Source organism: Macrobrachium rosenbergii, chromosome 26 (assembly GCF_040412425.1).
Source record: "Macrobrachium rosenbergii isolate ZJJX-2024 chromosome 26, ASM4041242v1, whole genome shotgun sequence".
Classification (NCBI taxonomy): domain Eukaryota; kingdom Metazoa; phylum Arthropoda; class Malacostraca; order Decapoda; family Palaemonidae; genus Macrobrachium; species Macrobrachium rosenbergii.
The window spans coordinates 8,877,679-8,898,796 of NC_089766.1; the positions used below are offsets into that span (position 1 = coordinate 8,877,679).

Genomic DNA, 21,118 nt, shown 5'->3' on the forward strand with positions numbered 1-21,118 from the left:
ACCTGTAATTATGGAATGAATTAATGGTTTACAAGTGCATCTGTAATGTTTATTAAGAAAAAATTTTTTTTATAATATTTACTAAGAAATTTTTTTTATAGTATTTAGATGCTGGTAATATCCTTTATTACAGAAATTGGCTAAGTTTGAAGAATCCATAGGTGTAGAGTTCAACCACATCCGTCTATTAGCACGTGCCTTCACTGATCGTAGCATTGGTTTTAACAATCTTACTCTTGGCTCAAACCAACGACTGGAGTTTCTTGGCGACACAGTTCTTCAGTTGGTAGCATCTGAATATCTATATAAACATTTTCCAGAACATCATGAAGGACATCTTTCAGTAAGTACTGCTTTGAAGTGTACAGCACATGCAATGTGAGTAATATTCTACAAAGGGATGACATTACTTCTATGGTTTGAATTAGCATGGTTAACCCAACCTAAGTGTATATAAAAAAGGGAACCTCCTACTACATTTAAACTATAAAAGCTTATATGATTAACCATATCTAAAAAACAGGAATAAAACTGTAACACAGGAACCTTAATCATAATTTCACACATAAGATTGGTTTTACCATTTGACAGTATTGTCCAAGAAAGAGTTTTCTTTACAATACTAAGTAAAATCCATTGTGTTTAAGATAGGCCCATTCCTGTCTCTCTCGTCTCTCTGTAGGACCATTTCTGTCTCTGCAAAGTTCTGGTTTTACACATACTCCCCTGTTGTAAAGGGAAAAGGAGGAAGATGCAATTAATATCAGTAACTTTAAAAATTTACATAAATTATTTTGAACTTTAAGCTGAAATTAAGAAAATTTACAAATGTAAATTTCATCATTGAGGCAGTGTCTTTTGACTATTTAGCAACAATATTTTGCCAGAATAGAAATATTTAAATAAGGGATGTAAAACTAATGGTACTAAGATATCGAGAAACTTAGCAAATAGCTGTTATGATTAGAAGGCATGTAGTAAAAATTTATCTATTGGAGATAATGTTCTTATTTAGTTCAGATTCAGAGAAAAATAACCACCATTACCATTACTGTGGTACAGTTGCTACAGAAAGTATATTGCTGTGGTCATTTTGATAGTAAAATGTAGTAATTCAAGTGAAGTTCACTAGTTATTTATGATGCATATTAAATCTAGGATAAAGTCCAGGAAAATAGGCCTACTATAACCTTTTCCTAGTATTTCACCAGAGAAGAGATTTGAGAACCTCAAGTCTGAGGGCTGTTTATTTTTCACCAAATGGGAAAGAGCAACATTTATAGCATGTTTGCTCACATTTCCTTGTTAGGAATCTTATCTCTATTCTTGGAAAAAGGAAAAGCCTTGTGCAGCATATCTAAAATTCTAAAATTTTGTTTTAATTTTAATTTTCATTTTTTCTTCAGTTACTTCGTTCATCTTTAGTCAACAATCGAACTCAAGCAGTTGTTTGCGATGATTTGGGGATGACTACCTATGCGATGTACTCTCATTTAAAAATTGAACTGAAGACAAAGGATCGTGCTGACTTACTGGAAGCATTTCTTGGTGCCCTCTATATTGATAGGGTAAGTTATGAGGAGATGAATCTTAACAAACTTGGGATTTTATTTCAGGCCACCTGTGTAGATTTGTTTATGGCTTAATGAAAATTTTCTGAAGTAACTTTTTAGAAGAAATTATGTAGTTATGAATTAATGTTTTGAAAGTATGATTGCCATGTGGTAAAATTTTGTATAATTTTCATGTTATCTGTGGTCATATTGGCTTGACACAGTTTACTCATAAGCCTTATAGGCTTAACTATGTTGTATCTGATGTTCTGCGCTAAACTTGTTTTAGTTGCTTATCTATATTGTATCTGATGTTCTGCACTAAACTTGTTCCAATTGCTATCACAGTAGTGAGGAGACTAGATTTAAAACCCTTCTACTAAGGTCTAAAAATTAATTAAATAAGACACTTTAGAATTTTAGTTGAATGTTGTTAATTTGGCATTTTAGAATGTTGTTGTTGTAAGTAGAGTAAGCAATTATTTTTCCTGAAGTACTAGTATTTTGCAACTTTATATTTTTCTGCTAGGGTATTAAATGCTGGAGTGGAATCATGGGAAAGCTTGGTAATAATACTTGTATCTTGCCATTTCTTTATCATAGGCAAGTAGCATCATTCAGTGTGTTTGTCAAATTCACCCATTGTGTAAAGTAAAATAAATCCTGTGGTGACCAAGGGTGTAAGATCATGAGAAGAAGAATCAGAAATTCTATTTCTTCCTTTTCCCAAAAAACCACATATTTGTCATATACCACAAAAATCTGTACAGAATACTTAGTAGAGCAGTAGAATATGTATACTTTGATATGTCACTAAGGCTGTTTATCTGTTCCAGGGATTGGACCACTGTCGAATGTTTTGTCAAGTCTGCTTCTTCCCACGTCTCCATCATTTCATCATGAATCAAGACTGGAATGATCCAAAGAGCAAATTGCAACAATGTTGTCTTACGTTAAGAACAATGGATGGTGGAGAACCTGATATTCCCATTTACAAGTTAGTCTGGTTATCAATGCTTTATTTTTGCCTGCCAACTTTCATTCTTCACTAAGTTCTAGCAGGGTTCAGCTATTCCTTAATTTTACCTGGGTGGTCTTGTCCATCTTTTATTTTGCACAAAATTTTATTTAATTTGAATATTTGCAGCTGAGAAATTCAGTTTTGAATTCATGTAAAATACCCAATGTATGTCACCAAAAAGTATTATAATGACCTGGTGGCACATTTGATAAGACTGACGTAAGAATATAAATACGTACATAAAATATGATATCCATAACTTTTATACTGATTCAGTTGTACTTTACTTGATTTCCACTGTATGGTTTCCATTTTGCATGCTTTTATTTGTTTAGCTTATATCTAGCCAGAAATGCAAACTTTTTAATGATACTGCTGGATGCAAGTTAGTCTCATCATAAGCATTTTTCAAGTCTCCAGGAAAATATGTGGAATGGTGTATTGAAAGTGTACTGATAAATAAACACTACTGACTACAAGATGGCCACGAGACCAATATTACTATTTGCACTGTCATATAGCAGGAGAGGTATTCCTTGTTAACAGAAGATGAAAGGCTACTTGCAGGCATCTCTGAAGTTGTTCAGGAGGTCCAGAAAGCACTCTTACTGAAGCCAAAACGAAATGATGAGTATCATATGGGAGTTTGAGGCCCAAAACTAAACTAATACCTGATGGAGAAGGCTAAACAGGTCTAAAGGCTTAAACATTGAGGTTGTCTCACTACCTTCTAGATTGTATTGGTTCTCACCAACAACACATTAACCCATAGTGGAGTCAAATCATGTGTTCCTAGGGGGGTGAAAAGTGCTCAGCCTCCTAGGAGATTGCTGAACCCCCTCAGTTCCAGGAGGAAGGCCTTGGGTAAGAATTTTATACCTGTCAGTTGGGGAGCCAAAGGAAGTTGAGGAGCAAGTGAAGTGGAATGATAAGTATTAGGAGGCAAAGTGTTGCTGGAGTTGCAGACAAAGACTTAGAAAGTGGTGAGAGTTTTTGGGTGTAGCCAGAAAAGAATTAGTTGTCAGCTGAGAAGACCAGGAGGGGTGTCGAGTAAGTGAAATATCCCATCTAGAAGTGTGATGATCTGAGGAAGAGTAGTTCTGCAACCTTCAGTGGGTTGGGGAAGGGTTGGAAGAGCTCTTTCTGCTGCAGTTTCATGGGGAGTAGCCATTTGTCTTGTGAATGCTCCGCAGCAAGGGAGAAATTCACATAAACAATGGATTGCTAATGTGGCACTACAGAAGGTTGAAAACATGGGAAACAGACTTATGTTAAGAAGACCCGATGGACTGTGCAAAGGTCAAAGCATAGGGTCCACAACTGAAATCCCTATCCCTGTCACAAAGCAAAGAACTTCTGAAAGAAGGGTTTAGTGACCTATTTTGAGCACTTGTCTTCCAACAGATTCACACACACTTCCAACAGATCCACACTGTATGACAGGAGTCAGACTTTTGAGATGTTCCATAATCTGTCTCTAACCTCGATAATTTTGAGAGGTGGAGAGGGAACTGTAGAACCCTAACCTCCAGCTTCTTTTAACAGCATGGAAGCTACCTCACTAGAAATTCATCTCTGGATTATGTGGGTCCTCGCCTACAAAATGCTAACCTCAATGGAGTTAAGTCAGGTCTTCTTAGAAGACTGTGGAGTACTTGGCACAGTAGGAGGTTGTTCAAGCCCCAAAGGTACAGGAAGAGGCCAAAGGGAAGATGCCATACTTGTCAAGGGGTGAGCCAGAGTGAAAGTATGAGCAGCAATTGAAGTAGAATTATGAAAAGTACAAGGCAACAAGTATTGCTGGAGGAAACTACTGATAAAGTAAGATCCCAATTAGAAAAACAGTTATCCAAGGGAAAGATGGGCTCCCAGAGTTCCTTTGACTGCTGTGTTCTGGGGAGTTGCAATCTGCCTTGGGACTGCCACACTGTTTCTGATTGGAGGCAACAGGCAGCTTGAAAATAGTGTGGATTCAGCACTGGAAGGTGGATGGACCTGGACCACAACACTTACTGTTGAACGAGGCACCACATGAATCAAGTCACTGAGCTGGGAATGACTTCCAAGCAAGACTGGGCAGCAGCAGCAGCAGAAGGGTAGACACTGCAGGTGATAAGACAGACTGTGGGCATCACAGGACTTGAAGAAGCAAAATTGGATAACCTCATATGAAAGCCGAAGGGTCAAGACCAACGTCAAAGCTGAAGGGCCCACTGTCAACTCATCCTCATCGCAACCAACAACAACAACCATGAGCTTATCTTGAAATATCATTGTTATCGTCCTCAACTGATCCATGAAAGATGTCAATAGATCTCAGAAGCTTGAGGAGGTCATTTGGGTGAATGCAGAAGTCATGGGCAAAGGATAAGTCTCCAAGCAGGGGGCACTAAGCTGAAGGTGGGGAGGGAGGATGACAAATAACTAAAAAATGAATCCTTGAGGAAGGGGGAGACCCATGGAGGTGTCTTCTGGTGAAAATATTGTGGAAGTAGACATTTCAGATGAAGGCCTACAGTCAAATTTTAGTATACTGACTAGTCAAATACCAAAAAGAATTTTGAGCTGGTGCTGGAATTTATTGTAATTTAGCCTTACTATTCATCTGTAACTGCTATGGGATCTTAGGCCACTGGTTGAGCATGTTAAGACTTCTTAGATTTCCCAGAAGTCACTCACTGATTTAGATATTCAAAACTTTAAATCTTCGTGACCTTTATTTCACTTATTCCCACTTAATCTTACTTCCAGGGTAATTGAATGCAAAGGTCCCACAAACACTCGGGTATACACCGTTGCCGTTTACTTCCGTGGACGCCGCCTTGCGAAGGCCTCGGGTCATTCAATTCAGCAGGCAGAAATGAATGCTGCCAGGGATGCCCTAATGAATTCCAAAGGTAGAAGAAACATTTATGAATAAATTTTGTTGGGATGATTAAATGTCTACTAACAGTTTTAGATTAGAAGTATATACATTGGATAAAATTGCAGTGACTAAGTCAGCATCATAGTGAACTTTCAACTACTGAAGTTAATATAAAATTTATTTCAAAGTGAACTTCCAACTACTGATTTTATATTATTTCAAAGTGAACTTCCAACTACTGAAGTTTAAAAAAATTAATGTAAAATTTATTTCAGTAAACTGAACTTCCAATTACTGAAGTTAAATTTTATTATTTTAATAAATTTAACATAAGTGAGCAGCAAGGTATGGTAGTGAGAACCAGATATTGCTGGGTCAACCAAATACTGTATATTAAAATATTATTTTTCCTTCAACAGATTTATTTCCACAGTTGGACCACCAAAGAAGAGTTATTGAAAAGAGTGTAAAGATTCAGGGGGTAAAGCCAGAATCATCTGCGAGAAAAAGGGAAAGAAGAGATAGAGAAAAGAATGAGTCTAGTTATAGGAGGAATGAAAGACATAAACGTGATAAAGTTAGGAGTCCGGAAGAACGTAGAGACACTGACAGACCAAGAAGTGGAACCAGAGAAGACCGGGTCAAAGGAAGCAGTGGTCAAGGAACAAGTAAAAATGGTTTACGGATGTGCACAGGGAAAGCAAGAGGTGTGGGAGAGAAGACAAACATAATGAAGAAAATGGCAGAATGACTAAAGTTGACGGAGCCCTATGAAGGTTCACTTGTGTAATGTGATAAAGATTTTAAATTGTGTGGTGTGGTGAAGATTTTAAATCTTTCTAGAATGTGGTGGTGTAGTGTGGTCAAGATTTTAAATCTTTCTAGAATATGGTGGTGTAATGTGGTAAAGATTTTAAATCTTTCTAGAATATGGTGGTCACTAAAACACACACAACCAACTTGAGAAAAGAACAGAAAGGTCATCCAGATAACCCCAGTGGTAAAACTGTATTGATGCTCTCTGAGTCCAGGTCACCAAGACACACGGACGTAAAATGTGACAAATTGTGAGGAACAATGATAATTTTCATACTTACCTACTGGTAAAATTTTACCATTATCTCTGTGCCCTTTGGTGCAATATGCATTTAAAAAAAAAAAAAAAAATCAAAACGCTTGGCTAACCCACTTGGACTATCTCGTTTGACATATTGTGAAGAACAGTGATAATTTTCACATGCAGAATGCCTCATTTGACTAATTGTGAAGAACATTGATAATTTTCATGCTTGGACTTTATCATTTGACTAATTGTGAGGAACATTGATAATTTTCATACTTAACTACTGTGAAGGTCAGCTTGACCTTTGTTCCACTTGGTGCGATCGACCTTTTAAAAAATGAATCAAAATATGCTTGGGTAACCCACTCCGACTGTCTCTGTAGTCATCTGGTTCCCACCAGCTGGTGCTGCAGTGTTTACGTTCGTCATATTTCTTCATGACCACCCACTAAGGACTGAGGGCTTAACACCTCATGCTAAAATTGAACAATGCAAATAATGAGGGAAAAACAGTTTTAACACTCCCGAGCTGCAGGACAACCTTCTCTAGAAGAAGGTTTTAAAGGAAATAAAGACTGTTGTCTTTGTTTATGGTATGGAAATGATGAGGAGGATTTGCAAAAATAGTAAAAACTTGAATCAATTCTTTGAGGTGCATAGACTTTAGCCATCTTCGACACAGGAGTGTTTGGCCTTCTAACACCACAGATTTCACTTCTCTTACAGGTTTATGACTGTCCAGGTAAACCCATAAGAGTTCTAACTGGACATAAGACAGCCATTATTCCATTGCTACCTAAGCAGTTCATTTAGGTACTGTCACAAATTTGGGAAGGGCTTATAAATTCTAAGGCTTTCCTCTAAGCAATGAAGGAAAAGAGAGAGGTTGCCACTAGAGCAAAGGCAAAGAACAAGATAGGGCTTGAAGCTCACTATCATAACCTCTTACTTGGTTTAATCTGGACATGAAGACAGCCACTTCATTGTCTACCAAAGCAGTCAAATTAGGCACTGTAACAAAACTGGGAAGGGTTTCCTCCTCTATATCTTTTCTCTAAGCAAAGAAAGAAAAGAGGGATTGCCACTAGAACTTCTCTAAGCAAAGAAAGGGCATGAAGCTCACTAAGACACTTTGCCACTACAAAAGTTAAAAGAAAAGTGTCTTCAAAGTTCTTAAGTGGTACCTTATCTATGGGGTTTACTGAGGTTATGTCAACATGTGAAGGCTTACATCTAAATTTCATTGTAAAACATGATTAGAAGGTGAAATTCCCAGCACTAAAGATTGAAAACCCCTTCAGACTTTAAATTGTGAGCGATATTCCAGTCAGCATGATGCAGAACTGAAAGCAGTGTAAAGTGGTATCCTTGATGGCTGTCACCAAAAACTGCTTTGTGTATCTGAGATACTGGTAGAGCTTAAAGCAAGATATGTTGTGAAACGTGCTGGATATCACTTGGGACAAGCAAGATAGAAAACTAACCACTGTTGCTGATGCACAAGTCTAACAGTGGAGGGCCTTCTAGATTTAAGGATTACTTCCTTGGCCATTCTAGAAAGGCCCTTAGCTTACAACAGGCAACTGACAATCTCCACTTGCTGAGATAAAGTATGTGGAGGTTTGCTGGAATCTTCTCGAATAAGACTGTCCGAAAAGATCCTTCCTGGATGAAAGAAGACGGAATATCTACCACCAGGAAAGAAGTTATGTGAACCATTCCCTTTTAGGCCATGAATGCACTATCAAAATCATTGTTGTGATCTGCAAAGTTCATGACTAGTTGCATTTCCACAAAAACAGCCAAGTGATGAAAAACCTAAAGGTCTAAATTTGACTAATCTAGAAGGAAGGCATCCACTGCCTATGCCTGAGGATCCTGGCATGGAGGGCAGTAAACTGGTGCGATAGTGCTTTTGGCAGACATGAACAGATGGATGTTTTGGGTCTCCCTCAAAGTTTCAAACCTTCTGGCAGACTTGAAGCAGAGGAGACTGACTGGAGACCTTGGCCTTACTGCTGAGTTGGTCTTCAGTACCAAGGTTTCTTCTTAAGACAAAATGAGGAACTGGAACGACGTCGCTGCACTCTGTTAAAGGGAAAAGTTAGTTTCTTTGCTAGCCTGAACAAAATTCTTGAATTGTATCTCCTTGCCATCTTTTGTAAAGGCCGAGACTTGTGTAAGGCTATGCTAAACTGCAAAGAGCTATAGAATGTTTACACTTCCTGACATATGTTTCTCCGAATGGCCCCTCCGAGACATCTGAGGACGGCATAAAAGGTTCTTGAGGTCTACAGGTCAACCCATATAGTTAGTTCTCAACAGTGGTAGAAAATTGTTATCCCTCTATCTGTTGGAAAAAACTTTCAACAAGAGATTGTTGATCCTCATCTCCAGATTAACAACTGACTGGGTTAGAAATGCATAGACAGTCAACCTTGAACAAAATGTCCACTCCTCAGGCTAGACATAAAACAATTCTGATCATAAAAGACAAAACTGGTGAGAAACAAACCAGTCGTCCAAATATGTGAGAACTACAGTGCTACTCTGATGCCATGCAGATGAATCAATACTGCTAAGGCTTCAACTCGGAGGAGAGTACTTTATGTCAACTGAAGGAGTACTTGGGAGTGGAAGTGGAAGTGTGTGTCCTACATGTTGACAGAACTTATCCTTTGCCCTTCCAAAAAGCCACCAGGACTCGACAATGACTGAAAAGAGAGTAATATGATTGAACTTGTTGAATGACATGACATGCCTGTGGCTCGATGGCCTAATTGCATAATAACTGTCCAGACTACCCTTACAAACTCTGAACTTTTCTGTGTGGAGAGTGTGGAAAGAAGGATATTAGGAAGTTGATAGGGGTAAAATGTAACAAAAAGTACAAAGTACCTTTCCCTGAGAACCATCACTACAAATGTTCTACTTGACACTTTGCCAGACACTTATGAAAATCTCCACACAGCCTTCTCAGGGTCCACATGGTGTCCTTGAACTGGGAGTTCAAAATTTCATTTAAAGTTACATGTGTAATAATTTTTCACCAAGAATGTAAGCCAGAACTCTACTGAAGCAGAACTTGTGAGTAAACTGGGAAATTCTACCTGGAAGTTTGATAAAAGAAAAAAAGGCTGTAGGGGCTGGACCCTAGAGGGGAGACTTCAGAACCTGATACAAAACATCTTAGCCCCTAAGTGTTATGGCCATCACTTAAGGAGACAATGATGGGCCATTGTCAAAAATAGCTGCTACTGGCTGAGCAACCAGGGTTACCTATATGATTTTTACACAACTGTTTCCGTTACCTCACAACTGAGGTGTAAAAGGAATAAGACATTCCTCCCATTAGCCTTAGAAGAGGTCTGTCATCTTTAGGACTGATATAACTATGATCATCATATCTGTAATGAATTATTTATTTGTTATAGATTGGTAATCCACCCCTACGTCCCAAATTTTGGCCATGAAGCCAATAGGCCAAAATTTATTTTTAGGTTTGAAAAGCCTGGCCTATGGCATTTAGGCCTATGTTACCCTAGCCTAAGGTATAGTAAACATGGGACAGCTAAGCCTAGTGTAGCCTTTGTTGATTTTTGACCTGTATGCCTTACAACATAGCCTACAAAATTTGGGGTGATGTAGACAGACCAGACATCATATCTACATGTATATACATATACAAACGAAAACATTACATACATACATGTCTAAACACACAAACAAAAACATTACATACATGTAATTGTAGTGCTAAGAATGAAATACCGCATTCAAAGGTACCTTCGCCTCACAATTAGGCCAAATTACCTTGCCTATTAGAGGAGTCTTTGCTTCCTAGTTCCAAGAACTAGAAACCAAGTTGAACAGGAGGTGAAAAACATTACATACATAAGACGTAACCCAGCTCTAAGCAACTTCAAAACTGGAAAAAGATGCAGTGGCATTCGAGAGCCAGCATACACTAAACAGTTTCCGTTCCTCTCCGAGTGTTCACCCATTCCCAAAGGCTCTACTTTCGTGATAATGCACCCTACCAAAATCAGTGTTTACTTCTACCTCGGCTCCTGTTAAAACAAATAAGTTAACTAAGGAGCACTGGTTACCTGATTCAGCTTCGTCAAAAGTAGCAAAAATGAAACAGTGTGAGCTATGCATCGTTTAAGTACTACAGTAAAGGGTAACCAACCAAATCACTGTTGAAATTTCAAGTCTAAATGGAGGACCACGTGATGTCAGCCAAAATGTCACAGACAGGTGGTAATAAATACCGAAGATGGGGAAGGAAGAGGAGATTCTTGCATGACATCACCACATAACCCTTTGACACTTGGACCCGACTGCACGAGTGAAGAAGGTAAAGGGTTCCTGTATGACACCACCACGTAACCTCGACGACATTGGTGTTGTCTGAGCAGATGGGGAAAGGGCGGTCTCGTGCACGACGTCGTAACTGTGAATCCATCCGAGAGGTGAATACTGAAAAGCGAGAGCTGTTCTATGATCAGGCTAACTCACTCTAGATAAGTAAGCCCTGAAAAGGAAGAGCTGCCACACAAAAAGGAATAATTGTTACAGGTGACTAATACTAGACGACAGAGAGGAAGACTGAGTACGAGTGGGGTCAGCAGAACTAACAGGCGGCTCAGAACTACTGAGACAAATGTAATACGTCTGAATCCTAACTCTACTATCCGCATACATCGCAATACAACTCTCCAAAAAGGACGGAATGGGAGCCAGCCAGTGTTGCGAACTTAAGGAAAATCTTATTTTTAGCGGATTTCAGGTTGTCGCAGTTGGCAACACTGGAACCAACGAATGAGAGAGAAACTGAACTTTGCTGGAGTTCTTCAGTGCCAATGCTTTCATCCCTGCTTCTTGTAGATGACAAAGCAAAACACAGAAACAAGCACAATACCATACAGGAGAAAATTAGCCAGAAATCATCAAAATAATACTAATGCTGATCACACCATCTTAACAACAGGCCGGCATGAAGAAATACGACGAGAACGTAAACATTCCAGCACCATCTGCTGGGAGACAAATGACTACAGAGACAGTCAGAGTGGGTCAGCCAAACATGTTTTTAATTTTTAAATGGAGATCGCACCAACGACAGGAAGATAAAGCAAACTTTAACAGTGAGATTTATTCCAAATAATTTTTACAGTGTGTTAACTTATTAGTGCATAATGTGACAGTGATAACCTTGTGCATAGCACTGAATTTATATGCTAGTCTAGTTTAGCTTCAATTCCAAGATGGCTGTGTGAAGGGAATTCAAAGTTACTTTATTCAAGTAGCTGAATTTACTACTGGCTAGTTATTATTCAAGTAGCTGAATTTACTACTGGCTAGTTATTATTCTAGTAGCTGAATTTACTACTGGTTATAAACAACTGTATATGGTGGTGATTAATTCTCAAAAGGGAAGAATATGCAGATATCAAAAATTGAATCTTGAGCTTCAGTTTCAGAATTAAGGGTAAAAAAAAAACAGCAATAAATGAAGTGGTTTTAGGTCTTTCATAAGAAATTAAATTGAAATTCACGGTTTATGTGTAACTTGGTGTTAAATAGCTGTACTGTATATGTATGTAACCCAAATTAAAGTACCCACCACCAAAGTGGGTATATTCATAAAAAAAAAAAAAAAAAGCAATTATGCTAGTGCCGGTAACTGCGGTTACAACTGTTCAGGAATTAAAACTGCTTACTTCTTGTGCTGCTAATAATGCAACTATCCAGTTTAAAACACAACAACCTTGTGCCATTTATTCTGACCTGTTAATAAAAAAAAAAATTTATTTTAAAAGTGTGAATTCATCTAAATACCACAGCAAACTTTACATAGGGATGAAGTAGTATAGTATGTTGAACACACCTCTGATAAATCATTGAAGGTGAATGAATGGTAACAAATGCCCAATCTTGAACCCTTGCCTAATTTTAACGGAATCATTCCAGGAAATAGTTTTATTCGGTAATTTTTTTTTTTTTTTTACATTAATTTGTCTTAACATATAAATTTTTGTGCAGACTTCCTAATTCTACTTTAAAAACCATACAGGCATTAATGCATAATTTAAGATTAAATGAACACTATTTAATTTAAACTTGTCACTTGAACCACAGCTGTATGCAGCAAATGATTTGCCTGAATGCTTGTTCACAGCGTTGAGTTTCCTTTAATTAAAACATGAACAGTTGCCCACAAGAGTTAAATAAAATTTTGACTGGGTTTAACTTTAATCTACCAGCTGATAACATACGGAGCTGGAAATGGAGTGGCAAGGAGTATATAAACGGAGCTGGAAATGGAGTGGCAAGGAGTATATAAACAGAGCTGGAAATGGAGTGGCAAGGAGTATATATATATATATATAAAAAAAGCAATTTGATTCTACATTTTACATGAAGTGTTATTTGAAAACTTTCACTTTTTCTGTGTCAACCTACATTTTGTATACTTGACAATTATATTTCCATCCAACAAGTTAAGTATAAAGACCAAAATGTTAGTATGTATAGATCTATACAATAACTAAAAATACTTACTACCTTGCAACTATATTCTTAGCTAAAAAAGTGAACATTACCTTTGCAACTATATTCTTAGTATTCCTATTAATCTTCCCCTTAATTACATTATCATTAAATTTCCATTTCCTTGTGTTCCCCCACATTTCCACATTGCTACCCAGTTTCCAAAGGTTGTTTTACTGTCTAAGCAACCCTGTCTCTCACTCAGTGAGGTTATTTTCTTTTCAGTTTCAGGTAAGCTTTCATCTAAATTCCCAAATGAAAGCAGTGATAATCAACACTTGAAACTAATTTCTGTCACTACTGAAGGAGTGACATACGCTTAAAATACAGTAAATAGGCCTAACATTGTTTGTGACTTATAAAAAGATTAAAGGTAATGAGCCAAGTGATAGATTGACATATATCAGTCAACTGGCATTACTGAACTATAACTCAAAATGAATGATGCAAATACTGTACGTAGTTACAGATATTGCACACAAGGCATGCTGATATAATGATTTTGGTTGCATATTTCTATTATAAAAGTTACATAGAATTAAAATAATTATGACTGACAATCCAATTGAGCTCTGACCCTTTAAGGAACTGAGGGTGTAACTTTGCTGAACACTGAATACTGTACTATGGTTTTCTCAAGTTTCATGGGGAACTTTACATAGAAATTTTTATGATAAAATGTATTTTTTGAATACTTACTTTTCTATTATGATAGCTGTATTTCCCACCTGATGCAGGAGGATGACAGTGTAAAAAGTATAAAATTAGTAGGACCGTTTAGTTTGAACCGTCTATTCATCCATCCCTTTCAGGTGGTTTGAGCGTTGACAGTTTTCCATTCAGGTTGTTCTTTTGTCCACATGAGTGAGGAGGTGGGGGGGGATACATAATATATAGAGGTATTTAAAAATAAATTTTATAAAAACTTCTATTTTTGAAATGAATCTTACCTCTTTTATGATAGCTGATTCCCACATTGGGCAAAGGAAGTGGGAAAGGTGCGATGACAAATTAAATAACCCCCAAATTGATTGATTATGGCTATTAAAAATGGTGTCATCAAGTTATTGATGCCGTAATAAATTTTAAAATATAAAACTACAAATAAGTTTAGAAAGAATTTCATATAAAAATATCTATATGTATGTAAACAATTGTTCAAATATATTATCAATACTTACATATATATGTATTATCTAAATTTTGTTAGGACCCGCCTCCCACATAAAGATATATAACTGCTCTTTATTACAATCATCACCGAGAACTGTAGCTAGAAAATAATGACCTCTGTCACGGCCCCCAGGACAGGAACCTATGTCTCAAATTCCCAAGGCTGGGACATTTGACCAGCAAATGTCTCACAGTCAGGGGCACAGTACAGTCATTGCAAAATGGAGGATTTTCACAGGACATCAAGAACCCATGAGCGAGTCCTGTATGTCCAAGGAGACGTGATACTGCACATTTTTTCATTTGTTAAAATATTCTCCCATAGGGACTGCCAACACTTTGTAACTTTCTGACCTATTAGAGGATATAAATCCCGATATGGCAGTAGGCAACTTCAGGGTTCTGGGGAGGTGGCTGCTGACTTTGCAAGTTGGTTAGCTTTCTCGTTCCCAACCACCCCAACATGAGAAGGCACCCAGCAAAAATCCACTTCTTTACTTCTCTTCACTAAAAGCGGCCGTTCCAATATTTCTAAAATCAGTGGGTTTAGAGAGTTAAAAGATTCTAATGACTGAAGAACACTTTTAGTCACAAGAAAACCATAAAATTCCACCAGGAATAAGACACTAACCTAATGATTAGCATCCATCTGCTGGTGCTGTTGCCAAGTGAGGACCAATTCATTAGGTAGCAAGACCTCTGAACAATGCTGGAGGTTCCTAGCTAGGGCTACCGCTCACACTCTGATGCAAGTGGAACACAAGGCCTTGTGCCTCGACCAGCAGAGCAACAACGGTAAAAGAATGAAGGCTCTCACCTAATATGTACAACATACAGTGGGTACCTTCATTCTCCCCAAATTCAACAATTTCCTAACTAAACAGGAAAGGTTAGAATAAAGCTACCCTAATTGTTCAGGATTCAGGATATGAGTTCCCCTGCCGTAATGAGGGGTCCAAGAGCTCTGCATAATTCATATTGGATTTCCACATCTCATAGATAGCGAGAGACAAATATGAAGTTACACCTCCACTGCGCCAAACTGACAACTTTCTCCAGAGAAAGAGTGGTCGCTACCACTCGCACATCGTGGAATCTTACTTTCAGCTTATGATAAAAGAGTAGAGTCTAGATTTGCGTGCGCTTCTCTGACCAGAGCCTTGAACAGACAAGACATACTGTTCTTTGACAAGGTTAGTCATGTTTCCCAGGGCTGCAAAAATAGGTTGTTGACACTTTGCCTTATTTCCCTAGTCCTTTGCAAATATATAGAGAAAGCTCTGACTGGACATAGGGAAGCTTCTTCCTCATCTGGTATCAAAGAAGACAGACTGGGGATCAAAGAGAAAGGCAGAGGATGAGGCTTAAAATCATTCTTGGCCCTGAAAAGGGGTAGAGCAGAAAGGACAGCTCCTTAGGGGGCAGTAAGGCCAAATCATTAAGGGAGGTTGTGGTCAAGTGCTCAAATGGGGGCATGCATAAATATTTAAGCACCACATCCACATTCCAGCCCAGGGGTTCACTTGGAGAATTAGGAATATCACCACATCCAAATCCCAGCCCAGGGGTTAATTTGGAGAATTAGGAATATCAATGTGGAAGTAGCAGAAGGCCTCCTTAATGTCCATGTTAGATAAAATATCTAGGCCTGTATGCCTCAATACAGAAGCTAACATCTTCTAATTGCCAAACTTCATATCCTGAACAAAAAGGGTAGCTTTGAGATGAAAAATTTTGAAGGGGAAGCACTACTAAGAAAATGGAGAGCAGCAAGAGTTGCTATTGGAAAGGTTGTGAAAAAATGAGAAACTTACTCCTAACCTCACTTCCTATCCTAGAGTTAGAATTATTTTTTCTGTCTTTTCCTATTCTTACCTGCTTATACTTAAAATAGATACTCATTATTTCATCTGACCAACCAATACACTGATCTAGCAATCGTTGTTCCTACATTTAACACATTGGTTGTGACTGTTGTAAACTAAAGAGTAAAGCTGGGTTTGCACCCTCTTACCTTCAGACTGGAGACTGCTTGTCTTTCTTCTCTTTGGAAGATATCCTACCTAAACCACATCCAGATAATGATCTAATCAACTAAATCATGTAAACACTCTCCAAAAGATGACAGAGAAAAACCTAAATGGAAAACTAGACATTCAAACCACCTGAAAGGGATGGGTTGAGTAGATGGTTCAAACTAAATGATCCCATTAATTTTGTACTTGTGACACTATAGTCCCCCTGCCTGACGTGGGAAATACAGCTATCATAATAAGAGATGTAAGATTCATTTAAAAAATGAATGCATTTGCATCAAATACTGTGTGACTCTCTTATGATTTTTAGTTACGTCATGCCAGGTAATTTATAAATCAACCATCAATAAAGTCTGTACTACGTTTGAAAAAATGCTTACATCTAGCAACAAATTTAACTTTTTTGAAGTTAAACTGTGTAGCTGAGAGAGAGAGAGAGAGAGAGAGAGAGAGAGAGAGAGAGAGAGAGAGAGAGAGAGAGAGAGAGAGAGAGAGAGAGTATAACCAGCCTGTTTTAACCAGCTGTTTTAAAAGGTACGGTACACTGTACTGTGATGTCCAACAAAACTGAATGAAGCACAATTTTCCGATTACTTACCACTTCAGATTTTCCTATTAACATGGCAATATTTCCTCTTTTTTATATGAATTTATTTTTGGCCTGCTAATGAGCATGAGAAGAATGGTCCACAACACCTACACAGCCATCACAGGAATAAACACCTGACAGGTCTACAAAATTTTTTATGAAACATCTAAAAAATAAAACTAGACAGAGACCAAATTACTTGGTGACATCATGAACAAATTACAATGAAAAAAGTTGGGACAGACAAAGAATTGAAGATTTTAACATTGAATAAAGTATTCAAATGTGTTAACCCATTATGTATATGATAATATATGACAGCAAAGCAATAATACTGTAAATCATGAATTCATGTAAGCCTGGAATAAGGAACACACAGTTAGTTAAAGCCATGGTTTTAATCATTCAACCTTCCCTGCTATATGCAACCACAATTTTGATAGCTTTTAACAATAACCAAGTGGGACTGAAGTAAAACCTGGGACAACGACAGAATACAAATTTATGGAACATGCCCCAAAGGAGATTCATTTGCAATTCTAGATTCCATAAATGAAAATTCCTGTACATGAAAAAGATTAAATAATAAAAAAATTCCATACAAACTCTTATTTCCCGCGCCTATTTCATTTATCATAAAACTCCCAGAAAACATTTGGGAAGGAAGACTGACTTGCTATGGGCAAAAACTATGTACAGAGCTCCTTGATTCACTGGTTCCTGGCTATCAACCTGGATCCTTTACAGTTTTGCTCTATCTTTTATAAAGAGAAGGTGGGGCAGAGAGGTGAAACAATGTGTGAAGCAGTGGATATGTATAAATTTTTTTCTAAAAAAATGGTTATCCAACAGATCCATTACTGCTAGTACCCAATCTCACTTTAGTGGAGAATTGATTTGTTAAAAACAGACTGTTCACTGAGAACTGTATGATCTGTTTGGATTTTCAAGTTGCTATACACATCATGCCACATTACTGCACTCTTATGCTCCAGGGTATATATTCCACTTTGGCAAGAGCGAAAACTGAACTCCTTGGCAAATAACATCTTGATATTATGATAATGAATCATAATTTCTTGAGATATTCTCAAGGCTAGAGATTCTGGCAAGTTAGTGGTACGGCTACAGGGAAGAAGCGTCTGATTATCTAGTTCAGGTATTTCACTATTCAGGCATCTTTACTGTCCGAAAATCCCAAAGGAAAAAAAACAAGAAATTGTGTGGGAACCATCATCCCATGAAACTTGTCATTGGATTGACTTCTCATTCAGAAGGTTAACAAAGAGGAAGAATGAAGATGTATTTATTTCAAGGAAGTATGATTTTGTCCAAAAGCTGGTGCAATTTCTTACCAGCACTGGAAGTTAAAAGACAAGACAGACAAACAACCATAAGTCACTGGTTGCCAAGACCATGCAAATTTAATTGGGTCCATCCCTTTATCTTCCAGATTCTCAAAGAACAAACTATAACAATGAATATCAGTATTAAGTAGACTACTTATCCATGGAAGGTAAACTGTTAAGAGCTGTGACAGTCTAGCAATGTTTCTGCAATAAAACAGCTTGTAACTGGCAGGATCTCTAAGAAACATCCAGTCTCAAAGGACAAATTTCTACAGTTTGATGCAGAATCTTCTGAAGAGTACTGTCAATGTCAATCAATGTACCCCATGCATTTGAATCTTACTGAGCAGAGGTCCATCAACTTATTCCTGCAGCGTTCATCATTTCCATTCAGCATCCAACAACAGGGTGAAATGTGAGCCCTAGTGATAAAGATACCATAGGATCACAGGGCTTGTGATGCTTTATTATATCCTATTGAGATACAGCACAAAGCTTTTTCTAAAAGAATCCTGTTCTTTGAGTTGGGCAGACCTGGGTTGATATTTTAACATCACTGATCTAACATCTATTAAAATTTCCTTATCCAGAAAAGGTTCGGGTACCAGAGATCAGCACTTACACTAAAGCTTCTTCAATAACATGGTAGTCGAGGCATCAATGACATGATGTAGTAAGTAAGAGGTAACCCCTAACCCCTACTGAGGGATGCTCAATACTAATATCTTTTAATCTCCTGATGACAATTCTCAGCTAATGCTACACCATTCTGGGCAGTGCAGCATAAAAATAAGAGGTTTGTGCATTGTCACGAGACACTACATTTAATTGTGGATTTAACTTCATGTTTATCCCTTTCTGTAAGTGCCTTGGTAAACTTGCATTTGGGATGTTACCCTTGGAATTGTTCTCTTTCTTCTAATATAAAATAACTTATAAAAATAGGGAAGAAACTAAATTAAGAAGAGCCCAACAAAATGAGTTGACTATTTTTATGCAATTATTGTTCCCAAATGTTCTGCGAGCTAACATTTTTCAGTACTGTGGCTTAGAATAATTCAACTGCATATTTTTATTTGTGATTTCTGGCAAACTTTTATTATTACATAGTAAGAATTAGACCTTGGAAACCAACACAAGTATAAATTTCTCATTAATTATCTACACAAGTTAGTGGGCATTCTTCCCTTTAAGGAGGGTACTACTTACAGTGTGAACAAGTGGCATGCTGTAGATGGTACTAAGGTTTTTTGCAATGTCCTTCAGCCCAAGTGGCCCAGCATTCTGTCTTATATTTTTGGTCTTAATTTTCATTATTTACCTGGTGTTACTTTTCAGTTCTCAAAAAACAAATCCTTCTTACATGCCCATTTCAAGTCTAAATGTGTGTCTCAGTGGTCAGGTTTGATTACTGGTAATTTATAATAATAATAATAATAATGGGGGTATTTGGAACATTACGTTTGGATAATGAACTGCTTCACACCTCTACTTAAAGGTCCTGCTAAATAGTAGATTAGCCATGTGCCCCAAACATGCAAACATGGACCCCTATTCTTCTGAATTACCAGTCTTTACAATCCTATATACTATTTTCCTAATCTACTACCTCAGTGAAACCCTACTACGAGAACTTATTCTACTGGTGCTACTTTATCCTAACACTTGTAAATTTCAATCTCTACTATATTAAGACCAAGGGGGAAAGCTGTCGGTTCTGCTCAAAACAGTTACCAATTTTGAATAGCCATGCTACTGGAATTATATCTTATATATGCTAGTGTTTATGGTCTAAAGAGGTTTTTTTATATTATAGCGTGATGCTCAATCATCAATTGCTTTGCATTTTAAAAATCTTACTTTTGAAAACTGGTTGCAACAAAAATAAATTTCTGAAAGTATCTTTCTGACCATAAAGTCAATGGTCTTGATGTTTAGTGAATGATATATGTTGAGCTTTATAGTCTCAGCAAATATGTATATTAGCAAATGTAAACTAATCACATTTCAATAAAAAATCATCAGAAGGGCTGGGCATTCCATTTCTTTAGGTCACCAACAACATAAAGGCAGAACAAAGACATATTCAAAATGGGATACATCCTAACCTAAGCCTGGGGCACCATCTCTTGACCTGGCCAGAGGGACATTGCCACCCCTGAACCCCGTCCCTTGTGGCATCAAGTATATCCTAGTAGAATGAAGCACGTGAACTAATTTGCAGTATTGCCAAGAACTATTTGTTTCAACTTAGCCTAATGTCTATAGGCCATATGAATAACTGACATCACCTTGGGCTGAACGCCATCAGGGTAAGTGCATGGTGGCCATGGTTAGGCTGGGTAAAGGTTGTTCTGGTTTGGTCGTATTCCCTGTGAAATGCCTACATCTACGGGATACCCTACGCTAGACCACGTTACCCGTTCGTCTACACTGCCCCTTCCTCCTTGGACTCGCATCAACTGTGTCCTCAGACCATCACCACTGTCACCAATTAGGATAGAGTGCCACTTTGCTGGTCATTATTCCCAAAAACTTGATCTGAGGCCCACAAAATCTTGGCTATCGCACGTTATGCAATACACTAGGGTAAACTATGGTAGGTTGGTTAGGTACATGATGACAAAACTCAAGTTGTGCTTGTCAAAAGTTAAAAACCAAAGTTAAATCAGTATTTACCTGTAAAGATACATGCAGAACACTATAAATCACTTTAACGAGTACTCTGTTTGCCTTCATCAAACAACCAGCACACTAACCTTCCAGTCCTGGCAATGGCTCAGGTATTTCTGACATTATGGCATTTCGGTAATCCAAGGACTCTCAAGTCGTAGAATGGAAACGTTTATTTTGTTTACCAACAGATCTGCGAACTTTACTAGATACCAGACTCCAGGTGAAACTGTAAAATGT

General features: G+C 37.7%; 1 protein-coding gene and 1 long non-coding RNA gene across 3 annotated transcripts in view; one reads left to right on the top strand and one right to left on the bottom strand.

Annotated features, from left to right (window-relative positions):
* Nucleotides 1-12,330, top strand: part of drosha (ribonuclease 3 drosha) — a 35,490-nt gene extending 23,160 nt beyond the window's left edge. For both annotated transcript variants that reach the window (XM_067128154.1, XM_067128155.1), the window contains exons 19-23: nt 134-343; nt 1,407-1,568; nt 2,390-2,550; nt 5,326-5,471; nt 5,860-12,330. In XM_067128154.1, the coding sequence (XP_066984255.1) occupies nt 134-343; nt 1,407-1,568; nt 2,390-2,550; nt 5,326-5,471; nt 5,860-6,191 (1,011 nt within the window). In that variant the 3' untranslated portion in view covers nt 6,192-12,330. The remainder of the gene's footprint in view (nt 1-133; nt 344-1,406; nt 1,569-2,389; nt 2,551-5,325; nt 5,472-5,859) is intronic.
* Nucleotides 36-21,030, bottom strand: LOC136853014 (uncharacterized). Its single transcript, XR_010857299.1, has 2 exons — nt 20,885-21,030; nt 36-726 (listed from the first exon to the last, which is right to left on the bottom strand). It is a non-coding gene; the product is annotated as an uncharacterized lncRNA (long non-coding RNA).
* Between the last annotated feature and the right edge of the window lie 88 nt (nt 21,031-21,118).